The sequence below is a fragment of the Drosophila nasuta genome, chromosome 3 (genome assembly GCF_023558535.2).
Source record: "Drosophila nasuta strain 15112-1781.00 chromosome 3, ASM2355853v1, whole genome shotgun sequence".
In the NCBI taxonomy this organism is placed as follows: domain Eukaryota; kingdom Metazoa; phylum Arthropoda; class Insecta; order Diptera; family Drosophilidae; genus Drosophila; species Drosophila nasuta.
This window is the reverse complement of record NC_083457.1, coordinates 41,796,562-41,810,591: the sequence shown is the minus strand read 5'-3', so window position 1 is coordinate 41,810,591 and position 14,030 is coordinate 41,796,562. Positions and strand designations below refer to the sequence as shown.

The window sequence follows — 14,030 nt, the reverse complement described above, 5'->3', positions numbered from 1 at the left end:
TTGTTTATTGTTTGCGCCCATTAATCAGCGCTCTAGTCGCAGTCAACGGCATTATTAAGTACGATACCATCCATATAACCTGTTGCTTCTGTTTTGTAAATTGTTTTCGGTTTTCTTTATTTTTTCGTTTTTCTTTCTTTTCGCTTCTCTTTAGCCCATTTCGTGCATATCTTTCCGCTTCCGTTTAATACTTTACGAAAAATAATGTATTTATCGCATTTCTTTAAAGGCAACAACTTCCCTCACTTCCGCTGCGGTTTGCAACCAAAAATAACAACATGCAACATGAAATTCAATTTGCATTTTTTGGCCTTGGCTTTGCATGTGAATTAGCCACACAAAGTTTATTCACAATAAACTTTCTCTTCGCCCCTGCTCTTTAATTGCTCGCGCCTCTGTTTCCTATCCAAATTGATTCTTTTTCTATCAGTTTGTAAATAGTATTTAATCTTGATAGGAAATCCCACGCGGTTAGGGTTTTGTTGTTGTTGTTTTTTTTAGTACTATAAAGGTCGGCACGTGCCTTTGTCACAATCTGTCTATATTATGCATTTATATTTATTTATTATACGTTAATATCAAAAGCGCATTTAATTGCATTTAATCCCATTAGCATGCAGCTGTTGTTATTGTTGCTATCTTATAGCATTGTGCTGTTATATTACAATAATTATTATGAAAATATTGTTGTATAACTCTCAGCCTCAAAGCTTTTTCATTTAGTCGCAGTTGTATCACAATAATACTTATTGTCGTAGTTTGCTAAAACCGATAACTGGCAGAGAGCAACAATACGTTAGTATTTCTTCCCTTATTTGACCTGAATTGATAGCTAGAAAATGTGTGCGAATTTATAAAAGTATAATATAAAGAAAAGTTGTTAAGGGGTAAGCTAGAGAAATACTCTATAAAGTCTGATTTATTCGCATAAATTGCAACCCAACAATTCGTATTTTTTAGATTCATTAGCCCTGGATGCTTTATACAAAAATAAACTTGAATCATTTGCCTAGCGAAATATTCTATGAATTCTGATTTATTTGCGTAGGCTTTATTTTCAGTATATTTTAATATATTTTTAAATTTACTTTTTAAATGAATAATAGAAATGAGTGACTTAGAAGTCATTTAATTTAATTACCAAGTGTATTTTTCATACACAATAATTTATTTGAATGAATAATGGATGGTGATTTAGAATCTTGTATTTTAATTGCTAAATATACTGTATTCTACTATATATTTTGTACAATATACCACACTATGTATTCTAGTATATACAATATATACTATACTATGTATATTCTACACACTATTTAAATTAAATAATGGAAATACATAAGTGTAATTTAGGATATTTATATAGTATAGTATAGTATTTATATATACTATAATTTATATACTATACAATATACTATTAATTTCACTATTTCAAATAAATAATGGAAAAATTTAGTATAGTTTTAATTTACATGTTTCAGATTTACTATTGTTCATTTTTTTTTTCATCTTTATATTCCAAAGCTTGGCTTAACTAAATTTACATTAAAAATTTGCATAGTTGTTCTTATCATTACGTTAAATATTTGTAGTCTAGTTAAGTAAAGCGTTTCTTTTTTAGAAGCTTACATTTTCTAATTCATGATAATTTGAATTCCCTTTTTTCAAGCCAAAAAGCTGCAAAATGAAGGCGTTATTCAGTTAGTTCTCATTTACATGGCAAAAGTAACACTTGGTTTTTTGTAAATTAATTTACTGAAAGTTCTTTGTAATCTGCATTTTAAATGCTGGCCATAAATGTTGTTTTGTTGCGTTGCGTTCGCCAGTTTTGTCATTTAATCTGCAGTTATTACCTGCGCACACATTTTGCAAATTGGCTGTAAATATTGGTGGCACAGTTGGTGTTGCGTCAGGATCAGGCTTTAAGCCTTGAGTCCTTGCTGCTGCCACGTGAAACGCTGGTCTGGCCCCAAGGCCTCTGTGTGCTTTGCCTTCTTTGTCAGGCTGTGTGTTACGTGCAACACCCACACACAGCAGATGGAGAGGCAGAGGCAGCAGCGGAGGCAACTGCAGACCTTACCCTGCCATCTAGCATGTCATTGGAGGTGTTCCGCCTTTACAGTTGGTTGCCCCCTCAGTTTTTGGTTTATGCAACAAGCGGCTTCGTTTTGTTTGCCAAACTGCGTCACGTTGCAACGTTTGACGTTGGCTGCTGCAGCAACTACGACTGTGGCTGAGATTTGCGTAAGCGAATTCGTTTTATTGTGCAACCTAACAATAAATATGGAAATTAATGTCAAACCGTTAGAGTTGCACACACTGCTGAGGGAGAGCGGGAAGAGCGGGGTGTGGCAAAGCAAGAGTCGTAACTTGTTGCCGCAGTTATGAAGTGCAACGCTTTTATTTCTTTTTTTTTTGTGTTACCACAACTATTGTTGCAAGCTGGCCTTTGCCATGTGAAACGACCACGTGATCGAGCTTTTGCACCGTCGTTAAGTCCTTGCCATTGGCGTTGTCCTTGGCTTGCCTGCCTGCTCCTCGGCAGCCTGCAAGTTAACGTACTTAGACGTCCATGAATATAAAATACCCTAAGCTCATTAAAAATGCTCCAATGAAGGGGGATTTGTTTGCAACAGTCAAGAAAGTTTGGTTCAGTAGTTGTTTGAATGTTTTATCTGCCGGCGTTCTGTCTGTCCATAGATATAAACTTCTATATCTCAGTGAATATTAAAGCTATTCCTTTAAAAAGTTGAGAGTTTATAAAACAACTTGCAAGAAAAGTTGATCAAATATTTCGGTATATTCTGGTAGACAAAATATATATATCAACTTCATTAGAATACTACGCGTTCTAAATGTAAACCAGTTGAAAACTTTTGCAGCTTTGGCTTCTCTTCTTCCTGTAGCTTTGATTTTAACTATAAAATTACAGACTACTAATTGCATAAATTGAAAAATGTAGCGCATATTGTTCCAATTCTTATTTTCATGTCAAATTTTCGAATTTCATAAAATACGTTATCTTTTATTATCTCCATATTACAGTTGTGAATTAAAATTAAAAAAAAGATATAGTTATCAGGTTTAATATATATATATAAACTCTACTAAATACTGCTAAAATGTTATGACGATTTTAATTAAATCACTTAGATTATTTAACAAGAATGAATGCAAGCATCAAATGCCTTGCTTCTTACAGGGTATCAAGCAGTTCATCATCCTTAGCTAGAACAACTTAACATGTTTCTTTGAATGTGACTCAATTGCCAACAGCTTTGTCCGACGTTTGACCTTCCCTGAGCTCTTCCCTGCCCACTCTCCCCCCGTCGTCACTTGCTCCTCGTTTTGTTGAAGTTACCTTTCAATTTCGTTTTTTAGCGTTTCGATGTTTTGTGGCATTTGCTCATCGGGTTTTGCATAATTTATTGCATTTAGTTTTCATTCGCTCTGCCATAAATTTCGACTCACATCCAAACTCCTCCTGAAACTATATCTTACCTCTTTTCATTCGTATTCGTAGTTTAAGTGCTCTGGCGTCGCGTGTGTCCTTAATTTTAGTTTTGATTACAACTGACCAGCGTTTTGTTCGGCACGCTTTATGTGTGTGTGTGTGTGCCACCGGCATCGGCGGTCGGTCAGGTTTGCTTGCCACACGATAACGACCTTCAATGCCCCACCTCCATTCACATCGTTGCCATATAATTTCCGAGTAAGCGCGTGGGTTTGGCTGCCTTTTTATTATTATTTTTTCCGTGTTTCTCTCTGTGTTTTCTCTGTGTTGTTGTCCTGTGCGCTATTTTTATATCTTTTTCGCATTTCGTATTGAATGTCCTCTGTGACGCAAATTAATTAAATTATGTAATGCGGCAGGGTGAAAGGAAGGTGAAAAGGCAGCTACTTAACCAGTTCTAAATTTAGCTGTCAAAGCACAAATTGATGCATATGAAAGGCCATTGACAGACGCACTTCATTAGGAGTATTGTTCTGATTGAAAGGTTTCCATTTCCCAATTCATCCTCAACTCGGAGTGAGTTGAAATGTGAACGCAGGCTCATTCCTCGAGGGCAGATTGTATGTCGCTTTTATGATTAAGAAATGTGCGTTTCTTGAAATTCCTGCGCAGAGGGAAAGACTTACACTTTATTTATTAATTATCATTCCAGACATTGTGATAGGAAAATGTATTTTGAAAGTCTACTTTTACGTGGGGGAATTCGAAGCTTAAATTACTTTGATTAAATAAGTAATAAGTACTGAATTTATTCGGCACATGCTGCATTAGATGACATTTCAAGTTATCTTGTTAATTAATGAAATTGACTTACGTATTTAAGTGTTGTTGGAGATGTTAATAAACAGAGGCATTAAGACAATACTGACAAGTGAGAAAGCAACAGACAAATGAAAGAAAAACAGCGCGGTATTACCAATAAAATATACAAAGTTAATATACCAAAAAATACTAAAATATACTGATAGTTCTATCTAGTATATCAATATACTATTACTACTACTAGTACTTCTACCGAAGCTATAGATTTCTACAATTATTATAGACTATTACTACAGAGCAGTAGTATTGCTTAAAAATGTCAAAATAATATATCGCAAAAATACTAAAAAATACTGCAATTTATATTTCGTATATTTATATACTACTAATACTACTACAGAGCAGTATTATTGCTTAAAATGTCAAATAAATATACCGAAAAAATACTATAATATACTGAAAGTTCTATTTCGTATATCTATATACCACTAATAATACTACAGAGCAGTATTATTGCTTAAAATGTAAAATAAATATACCGAAAAAATACTATAATATACTGAAAGTTCTATTTCGTATATCGATATAGTGCTACTACAACTACACTGCGGTATTATCATGAAATCATGCCAAATAACTAACGAAAAAGTACTAAAATATACTGAAAGCTATTTTTCGCATATATGTTGATATACTTTTACATTCAAAATATACCAAAAAGCCCATAAGATACCAGACTGTCAACAAAGCAATTAAGTCCCATATGACTTACTTCTTGAACAACTTATGAGATTTCCAGAAGGTCACCTTCCTTCCGCCTGTTACAAACATTTCCTGTCGGTACAAAGTTGTAATATATTTCCACCCTTTGCTTTCCGGGTATGCAAAGTAAAATATAGCTAAAATGTAACTATTGCTATAATTGTTGAATGTTTCTACACTGAACAAAGTTGGCGTCTCAAACATTCAATGTTATATTTATTTATCAATTCACTACGATTCAAACCGAATGCATTCAAGATGATTGCTCTTGGATATCGGCAACAATATGCCATCATTTGCATAGGTAAATATATTAAGTATCTATGTGTAGATATGTATATGTAGATACACTCGCTACTACGACGCTTCCTCATTGAAATTGCTTTGTTATTGTTCTTATTTGTTATTGTTATTATTATGATTGTGAGTTGTCAAGCGGTTGACTGTTTGAATTGGCCAAATGCGCGTTGCTGCAATATGATTTTCGCGTTTTTCTCTTTGTCAGGGCGTTGACAAGACAACGCATCACACACAGATACAAATGTATCTGTAGCCGTATCTATAGATATAGCTACGTCTTTAGCTGCTTTTGGAATGAGACAATGTCCGATTGCATTCGAACTGTCGGTTCAGTAGCACAGCAAACGTTGGGGGAAAATTGCCTGAAGCAGCGACAGGAAAATTTTTCACAAAACAAAAAAAGAAAACTTTAAAATAAATTTAATTTAATAATGATATCCTTAGTGATAAGACGCTTGTTGAAGCGAGGTAGCCAAGAGCTTAACTATTAAAATGAAATGGTAATTAATTGAAATTCTTTTTTATACGATTTTTCTAGATTGCGATTGCGGCTGCGTGGACTCGTACAACGGCGGCAGCGTTGAAATTGGTCACGGCCAGGCGGCACAGGAGGCGGCAGCCCAGAACGTAGTCAAAACGGCGCACGCAAAGGTCGCCACATCCGGGGGGCATGCAAATACGCAGCCCCCCAGTAAACGTTCCAGCAGCGGCGCCGATGGTGACTATCAGCTGGTCCAACACGAGGTGCTCTACTCGCTCTCCGCCGAATATGAGGTGAGTTTTGTGATTAACTTTCCACTTTTACCATATAAACTAATACATTAATCTGTTCTTCAATAGGTGCTGGAATTTCTGGGACGCGGCACCTTTGGCCAGGTGGTGAAATGTTGGAAACGCGGCACCTCCGAAATCGTTGCCATCAAGATTCTCAAGAATCATCCATCGTATGCGCGACAGGGACAAATTGAGGTATCAATTTTGTCGCGGCTCAGTCAGGAGAATGCCGATGAGTTTAATTTTGTGCGTGCATTCGAGTGCTTTCAGCACAAGAATCACACCTGCCTGGTCTTTGAGATGCTCGAGCAGAATCTCTACGATTTTCTCAAGCAAAACAAATTCTCGCCGCTGCCGCTCAAGTACATACGACCCATCTTAGAGCAGGTGAGTAGTCAAAAACTAGTATATATTCTTTTAGAATTTTGAAATAATTTTATACTCATTTATTTTAGGTGCTGACTGCCCTGTTGAAGCTTAAGCAACTGGGACTGATTCACGCCGATTTGAAGCCGGAGAACATAATGCTGGTTGATCCAGTGCGTCAGCCGTATCGCGTTAAGGTCATCGACTTTGGCAGCGCCTCGCATGTCAGCAAAACTGTTTGCAACACGTATCTGCAATCACGCTACTATCGCGCCCCCGAAATCATCTTGGGTCTGCCCTTCTGCGAGGCCATCGATATGTGGTCTCTCGGCTGCGTCGTCGCCGAACTTTTCCTTGGCTGGCCCCTGTATCCGGGCAGCTCAGAGTTCGATCAGATACGCTACATATCGCAAACGCAAGGTTTGCCCACGGAGCACATGCTGAACAGCGCATCGAAGACGTCGAAGTTCTTTTACCGCGACGTCGACTCGACGTATCCCTTTTGGCGTCTGAAGACCACCGAGGAGCATGAGGCAGAGACGAATACGAAGAGCAAAGAGGCACGCAAATACATTTTCAATTGTCTCGACGACATTGGCCAGGTGAATGTGCCCACCGATCTGGAGGGTGGCCAACTGCTTGCCGAGAAAACGGATCGACGCGAATTCATTGATCTGCTCAAGCGCATGCTGACCATCGATCAGGAGCGTCGTCTTACGCCGACGGAGGCGTTGAATCACAGCTTCACGAGGCTCACCCATCTGGTTGATTATGTCTACTGCAACAATGTGAAGGCCTCTGTCCAGATGATGGAGGTGTGTCGTCGCGGAGATTTCCACACGTAAGTAGCAGCAAATTAAATAGGAATTCTTTTGATTCTTAAGCAGCATAATGAGAGAAATTTTAATGAACTTGAATATGAGCCTTTTAGCATCATTAAATTAAATAGAAATGATACTAGGAATACTAGATACTAGGCTTTATAAGAAGTTAACAAAGTTAAGTTGTGGATGTCAAACTTTTGTCATAGTGTTCTTGTATATATTTTATTTATGTTTTTATTCAAATTTGGTAAAACTATTAAATTGAAACACTTCAGCTTCTAACATTATTGTATTTAAAATGTGATATCAATTATATACAATTCAAATCAGTTTGTGTCAGGGAAAAACAATAGAATTAAAATGTTTATATTATTTATTATGTTTCATTTGTAAACCCACTTTTGTTATTTTTAAATTGTATTATTAAATAATCTGTAATATTTATTAAAGTTATTATACTTTTTAACCTGTTTTAATATCTTACTTACTTTAGTGTCTGAAACTAAACATGAAAGATATTAACCATATATATAATGAAAACAAAATATTATAGATAATTTTTTAATTGTAATATATTTACTAGTCATTTCTAATTCGTATTAAACGACTAACTCTTCTTAAAAGAGTCCTTTAAGCTTTGTTTTGTACCAAGCCGAAGACTAATATAAAGTATACACAGCTGACAGAAAAAATATATCAATTATGGTGAAACCTTTGAGTATTAACGAGCTTTTTGAAATAGTTAAAAAGAGTCTTATAAGCTTTATTTTATAATTTGTAAAAGTCGACTATAAAGTGTGAACAATGTAAGCAATTAAAATCTTTTAACTGTTTTAGAATCTTTTTATATAAAGTGTTATATATTCTGTTACTATTTCGACAAGTATGTGAATATGAAGTTTGACTATTTTAAAGTCTCTTTATATAATGAATATCTTCTGTCAATATTGTAACAAGTATCTATAGTTAATAGCAATTTTGACTATTTAAAAGACTCATTATTAAATGTTTTAAATATTCTGTTACTATTTAAACAACTAAGTAACTTAATTACTTCCCAATAAATTTTCGATCATATTTCCTTAATAATTTATTAATTATGCTTCTCCCCTTTGCAGAGTGCAACCCGCTCCCACGCTGGTGACCAACTTTGTGCCGAGCAGCACCGACAACATGACCTTCACTATCAACAACCAGCTGACCAGCCAAGTGCAACGCTTGGTACGCGATGGGCGACCAACTTTAGCATACGAGGGACTCTATCAGATCTACGGGGGACGTAATGTGGCACGGCAGTATCCTCAAGCACGCACCGATACGTTCCAGCATCAGCTGGTGTCCAATATACTGTGTCCGCCATCGTACCAAGCGATGCCCAGTCCCACCAAGCATGTGGTTGTGGGCAGTGCCACAATGCAACCGCCATTACAAGTGCCGCCGCAGCAATACGTGAATGTGCCGGTGCCCGTGTCCATGGTGGAGCCGAGCTCTGGGCAGCGCATGCTGCTCACGAATCGTGTGCAGGCAAGCGGCGTGGCATGGCCGCAAACTGGACGCCAGATGGCATTGGTGCCGTCGTGGCCACAAAATGCGCCAGCGCATTCATTGATCGTGGACTCGACGCCGCTGTTCAACGTGGAGGAAATTTATCCGAAGCATCATCTCAACTTGCCACGCAACGATCTCAAAAAGGAGTCGCCGGCGCATCACCTAGCGTGAGTATCATAAGAGTTAATTATTATACCCGCTACCCATAGGATATTATTAGTTTCTCAGGAATAGAGAATAGAACTACAGTATTTTTTATTTTTGGTTGCGATCAGATCAAAATTTGTAGAAGTTGTTTGGGAAACGTATATTGCAGTCAAGTCATAGTCGCCTTGGCTATCTGGTATATTTTGTACTATATTCATTATTTAAATATACCGAATTAATATACTACAATTTGATATATTTTAAGAATAATACCGCACCTGTTAGGCTTTTAATGAAAAAAAGGGATAACAGGTATCTCACAGTCGAGCACACTCAAATGAAGCTCCCTAACATGTTTATTCCTGGTTGTGACCAAATAAAGATGGAATAAGTTATATAAGAAATACGTTTGAATAAAAAAAAGGCTTGTCTGACATGGTATATTTTGTACCAAATGCTATATTTTAAATTTTATACAATACCGATATATCGTTTGGATAACAACTTGGTATATTTTGTACTAAATGGTATATTTTGAATGTAGTGCCATACCGATAAATAGATCATATAGCCTTCGGTATATTTTAGTACTTTTGCAGTATATTTTCGAAATATTTTAAAGATATGGCTTTCCATTAAAATAGGTAGGATGTATCAGTAGCCGACATTCTGTAGATTTTAGTATTTTGCGGTATGTTGTTGGTATATTTTGGTAAATATCGTTTTATTAAAAATAGGCAGTGGGTATCTCAGAGTTTTCAAACTTGTTTAATATTTTATTAAATGGTTTCATTAACTTTACAGCAAAGGCAACTCTTATCGCGTGCCGCGTCACGAGAAGAAGGAGCATCAGCAGCTGTCGCCAGTGAAGAAGCGCGTCAAGGAGAGCTCGCCGCCGCATCAGCAGCGCTATCAGCGTGCCACACACGTCTCGCCGCAGTATCATGCGCATCACAATTGCAACTATGGCGGCGGCTATGGCGCTGGCGCTGCCGGCGCCGTTGTGGCAAGTTCCGCCAGCTCAGCGAGCAGTAAGTTGCCAGTATTAAGTGCCTAAAGGAATACCTTATTAATCCACTATCTTCCCTTTCAGACATTGTCAACTCGAGCAGCTCTTCGAGTTCGCATCATAATCACGCACCTGTGGCACATGCCCCTCATGGCAGCAGCAGCGGCAGCAGCGCCTACAATGCCGCCGGTCATCACATTGTGGTGAATCAGTGCAGCGGCGGCTCCGCTGTGGGTTCCGCTGGCTATGCGCCACCTTTGCATGCCCATCAGCCACACGTGAAGCAACCAACGATCACCATACATGACACGCCCTCGCCGACAGCGGTTGTGGGCGATGTCATTACCATTTCGGACAGCGAGGATGAGGGTGGCGATGTGCCCACCAGTGCTGCAGTGCAGCCAATAAAGCAGCGTGCGCATGCGCAGTCCCAAACGAGCAGCAGCCTCATGCAGCAACAACAGCAGCAGCAGCAACAACATCAACAGCATTCGAGCAGCAATTGTCGCAGCAGCGCGCAGCCATTGCAACATGTGCAACATCAGCAGCAGCAGGCGGTTAATTATGGTAATGCCCACAGTTCCACAGCAACAACAACCACGACAAGCACCACAGCAACAAGCACAGGCAGCAGCTCCAATGCCAACAGCAGCAGCAATAATAATCGCAGCAAATGTAGCAATAATCTTAATAATAACAGTAACAGTAATAATCAGCAGCTGGTCGGCAGCGGAGCTGGTCATCATAGCCATCATAGTCACCATAGTCACCACCAAAACCACCACCACCACCACAACCACCACCAAAACCATCAGCAGCAACAGCTGCAGCAGCAGCAGCACGGCAGCAATGGCAACAGTAGCAATAATAGCAGTAGCAATAACAGTAGCAGTAACATTAACAGTAACGTTAACAGTAACATTAACAGTAGCAGTCAGCAGTTGCCACCGCCGCCGTCGCTTTCGTTGCCCAGTAGCAGTAACAGTAGCAAAAATCATCATCATCATCATCACCAACAACAACAGCAACAACAACAGCAGCAGCAACATCAACTGTCGTCGTCGTCTTCATCGTCGTCGTCGTCAGCAGCAACTGCTACGTCGTTGTCGCTGGGCGGAAGCGGAAGTGGAAATGGAAATGGCAATGGATTTGCTGTTGCTGCTGTGCTCGACTCTCAGCAGCAGCAGCAGCAACAACTACATCAGCAACAACAACAGCAGCAGCATTGCTATCAGCAGCCCAGCTCCCACAACAGCAACAACAACAGTCATCACACCACTTCCAATTCTGCTTCCACTTCCAACCAACCAACATCACATCATAACCATAATAACCATCATCATAGTCTCACTGCCCCCGCCCCCGTCTCCGCCTCCGTTTCCGCCTCCGCCTTATCCTTGACCAGCACCACAAGCACACAATACGGCACCAACACTGCCAATCTTTCCCTCTCCCAGCATTCCCAGCTAACTGGCCCCGTCTCAGTTCCCGCCCCCGGCCCTGTTGCCCCTGCCCCTCTCACTGTCCCTGGCCCAGCTCAGTCTCAGTCGCATCTCAGTCGTCATAAGCCAACGCAGCACGTCCATCTAGTAATTCCATGCGTTACCGTAGGTGATCACGATCCGGAGGATGCACGTCGACGTCATCATGCTGCCAACGCCACAACAGTCGCCGCCAGCAGTCCCAAGCATCAGCAACAGCAGCAACATCATCATCATCAACATCATCAGCAACAGCAGCAGCCACAGCAAGTGCAACCAGCGCAGCAGACACCGCACTATCAACCGCAGCAACCACAGCAGCAGCAACCACAACAACAGCAGCAACTGCAACAGCAGCCGAGCATCAAATATGAGCCAGGACAATCGCAAAAGAAACGCATACTGGCCATGGCCCAAAACGAGTGCAACTATCAGCCGCAGCCACAACAAGTGCAACAGCAGCAGGTGCCACAGCAACAGGCGCCGCCTCCATCGCAGCCACAGCCGGTGGCCAGCTTGCCGCATATACCAACCAAGCAGGAGCCCGCCGAATTCTATCCGGAGTACGCACAGCAGCAGCCACCGCCACCGCAGCAACAGCTCGATACGAAGCGCAGCAGCTGGGCAGCCAGCTCAAGTGGCGGTTCAGCAGCCATGCCCCTGGCGCATCCTAAGCGTGAGGCACCTTCGGTTGCCCCTGTGAGCTATGTGGCACCAACTGTGGCTCCACCTTTGGCGCACTCCAAGAGCAGCTCGAGTTCGTCGTCGTCGATCAGCGCTTTGGCTGCTGCCGCCGTGGCTGCCAGCGTTGGTCCGCCGTCGTGGGGCGCCCCTCAAGTGTATCGCCAGCCATCGCAACCGCCGCCGGCGAGCGTGGCGGCACCGTCTCAGGCGCCGGCAGCTGCACCGCCGCCGCATCATCATCACAGCAGCCACAGTCACCATCATCATCATCAGGCGGGTACGCCGCTGGGCGGCTCACCGTCATCGACAGCCGCTGCGGCGATGCTGCAGCCGGATATCTACGCACAGGGCGACATGTATCGTCGTCCCACCGTCTATGTGTCCCAGGCCGCGCCCACTTACGCCTATGCGAATCGAGCGGTCGTTGCACCGCCGCCAGCACACAATAGCTCCAGTCGACAGGTGAGCGATGAAATTATTACTGAATTATAAATATATTTGATATTATAATATCATACTATGTGCAGCTTAGAAGTTCCATATATTAAAATACCAATATTAAAGGTTTATTTACTCAAGTTCGATAAATAAAATATTATTCTGTTATTTGTTTGATTTATGTAATTCTTATCATATTCTCTCAATTAGATAAGTTATCTTTATTCAAGAACTAAATATCACAATGAAGGACATTTAAAGTTTTACATAGCTTCAGTCCGTCCGCATCTTTAAATCTATAATAATATATTAATATAGAAGTTATATTTATTCAAGTTTGATCAATGATGTAACAATGCGTATCAATAGTTAATAATTAATTTAAATTCTTATGTATAGTATACCTTCATCCGCATATTTCAATGTATGCCAATCCTTGAGTAAAGAAGTAACGAAACTCAAAACATGATTCACTTTGAATAGTGTTGAACCTCAGACGAAAATGTACATAGCCCTACTTCTTTTCGAAGCTTTAATTTCGATGGTTACGAATTACACTTACGTTGACTTTTCTACAATACTTCTACAGATTAATAATAAAACAAAGAACAATAATGTAAAGGATATATAGATATACAAGATTTTAATGGGAAAATGTACCTTCGATTATTTATTTTAACCATTTTCATTTTACTATTAAATTTGTGAAAATATAGAACGTAATATACCATTATTATTACAATATAATTGATAACGTATACGTAACGTATTTACTAGGCTTTTGTAATTTTCATAAATTTTGTTTATAATCACGATTTAGTATATAAATACAGTAATATAATAATATATTATCTAACTTTTGAAAGCAGAAGTGTTCTTAGTATAATAATATTATTGAAAAAAAGTAGTTCTATTTTTCTATTTATATTTCTAATGTGATTTATTTGTGTCTGCCTTGCAGGTTATACCATCGCATCCTTTGCCGGCTCACATCCAGATACCGACGCAATACAGCCAGTTTGGACCGTTGAGTCCCGCCCAGGTAGCTGCCAGCAAGCATGCGGCGCACTTTGCGCCAACTAATATATGGTATGGTGCTGAGTAGCTTGCAGGGTGAACGGGTTGACGAGAGGATGCCAGACAGACACAGAGAGAGAAAGAGAGAGAGAGGGAGAGGCCAAAGCGAGGCAACAGCGACCACTATTGAACACAACAACAACAAGAACAACAACAACGACCGACCACACACCAACAACCAACAACCATCTTTCTCAACACTAGAACTCCATTGATTGATTGATTGATTGATTGACGCTCGAGTGAGTCGCAAATGCCAGAGATTGATGGCCAATTAAGGCTTAATTCAGTTTTTGCCTTTACTTTCTTCGCCCCCTGCTGCTCGAATCAATCGATTTTGCTAA

At 40.0% G+C, this 14,030-nt stretch overlaps 1 protein-coding gene across 2 annotated transcripts in view; it reads left to right on the top strand.

Annotated features, from left to right (window-relative positions):
* Nucleotides 1–14,030, top strand: part of LOC132793501 (homeodomain-interacting protein kinase 2) — a 55,829-nt gene that overhangs the window by 33,768 nt on the left and 8,031 nt on the right. Inside the window, exons 1-9 of one of the 2 annotated variants that reach the window (XM_060803457.1) lie at nt 5,243–5,342; nt 5,877–6,112; nt 6,179–6,499; nt 6,568–7,319; nt 8,421–9,017; nt 9,802–10,028; nt 10,091–10,573; nt 11,618–12,633; nt 13,571–13,928. In XM_060803457.1, coding sequence (XP_060659440.1) covers nt 5,246–5,342; nt 5,877–6,112; nt 6,179–6,499; nt 6,568–7,319; nt 8,421–9,017; nt 9,802–10,028; nt 10,091–10,573; nt 11,618–12,633; nt 13,571–13,714 — 3,873 coding nt within the window. In that variant the 5' untranslated portion in view covers nt 5,243–5,245 and the 3' untranslated portion in view covers nt 13,715–13,928. Of the gene's footprint in view, nt 1–5,242; nt 5,343–5,876; nt 6,113–6,178; nt 6,500–6,567; nt 7,320–8,420; nt 9,018–9,801; nt 10,029–10,090; nt 10,574–11,617; nt 12,634–13,570; nt 13,929–14,030 lie in introns of those variants that run through there. The other variant, XM_060803456.1, reaches the window with a different exon arrangement.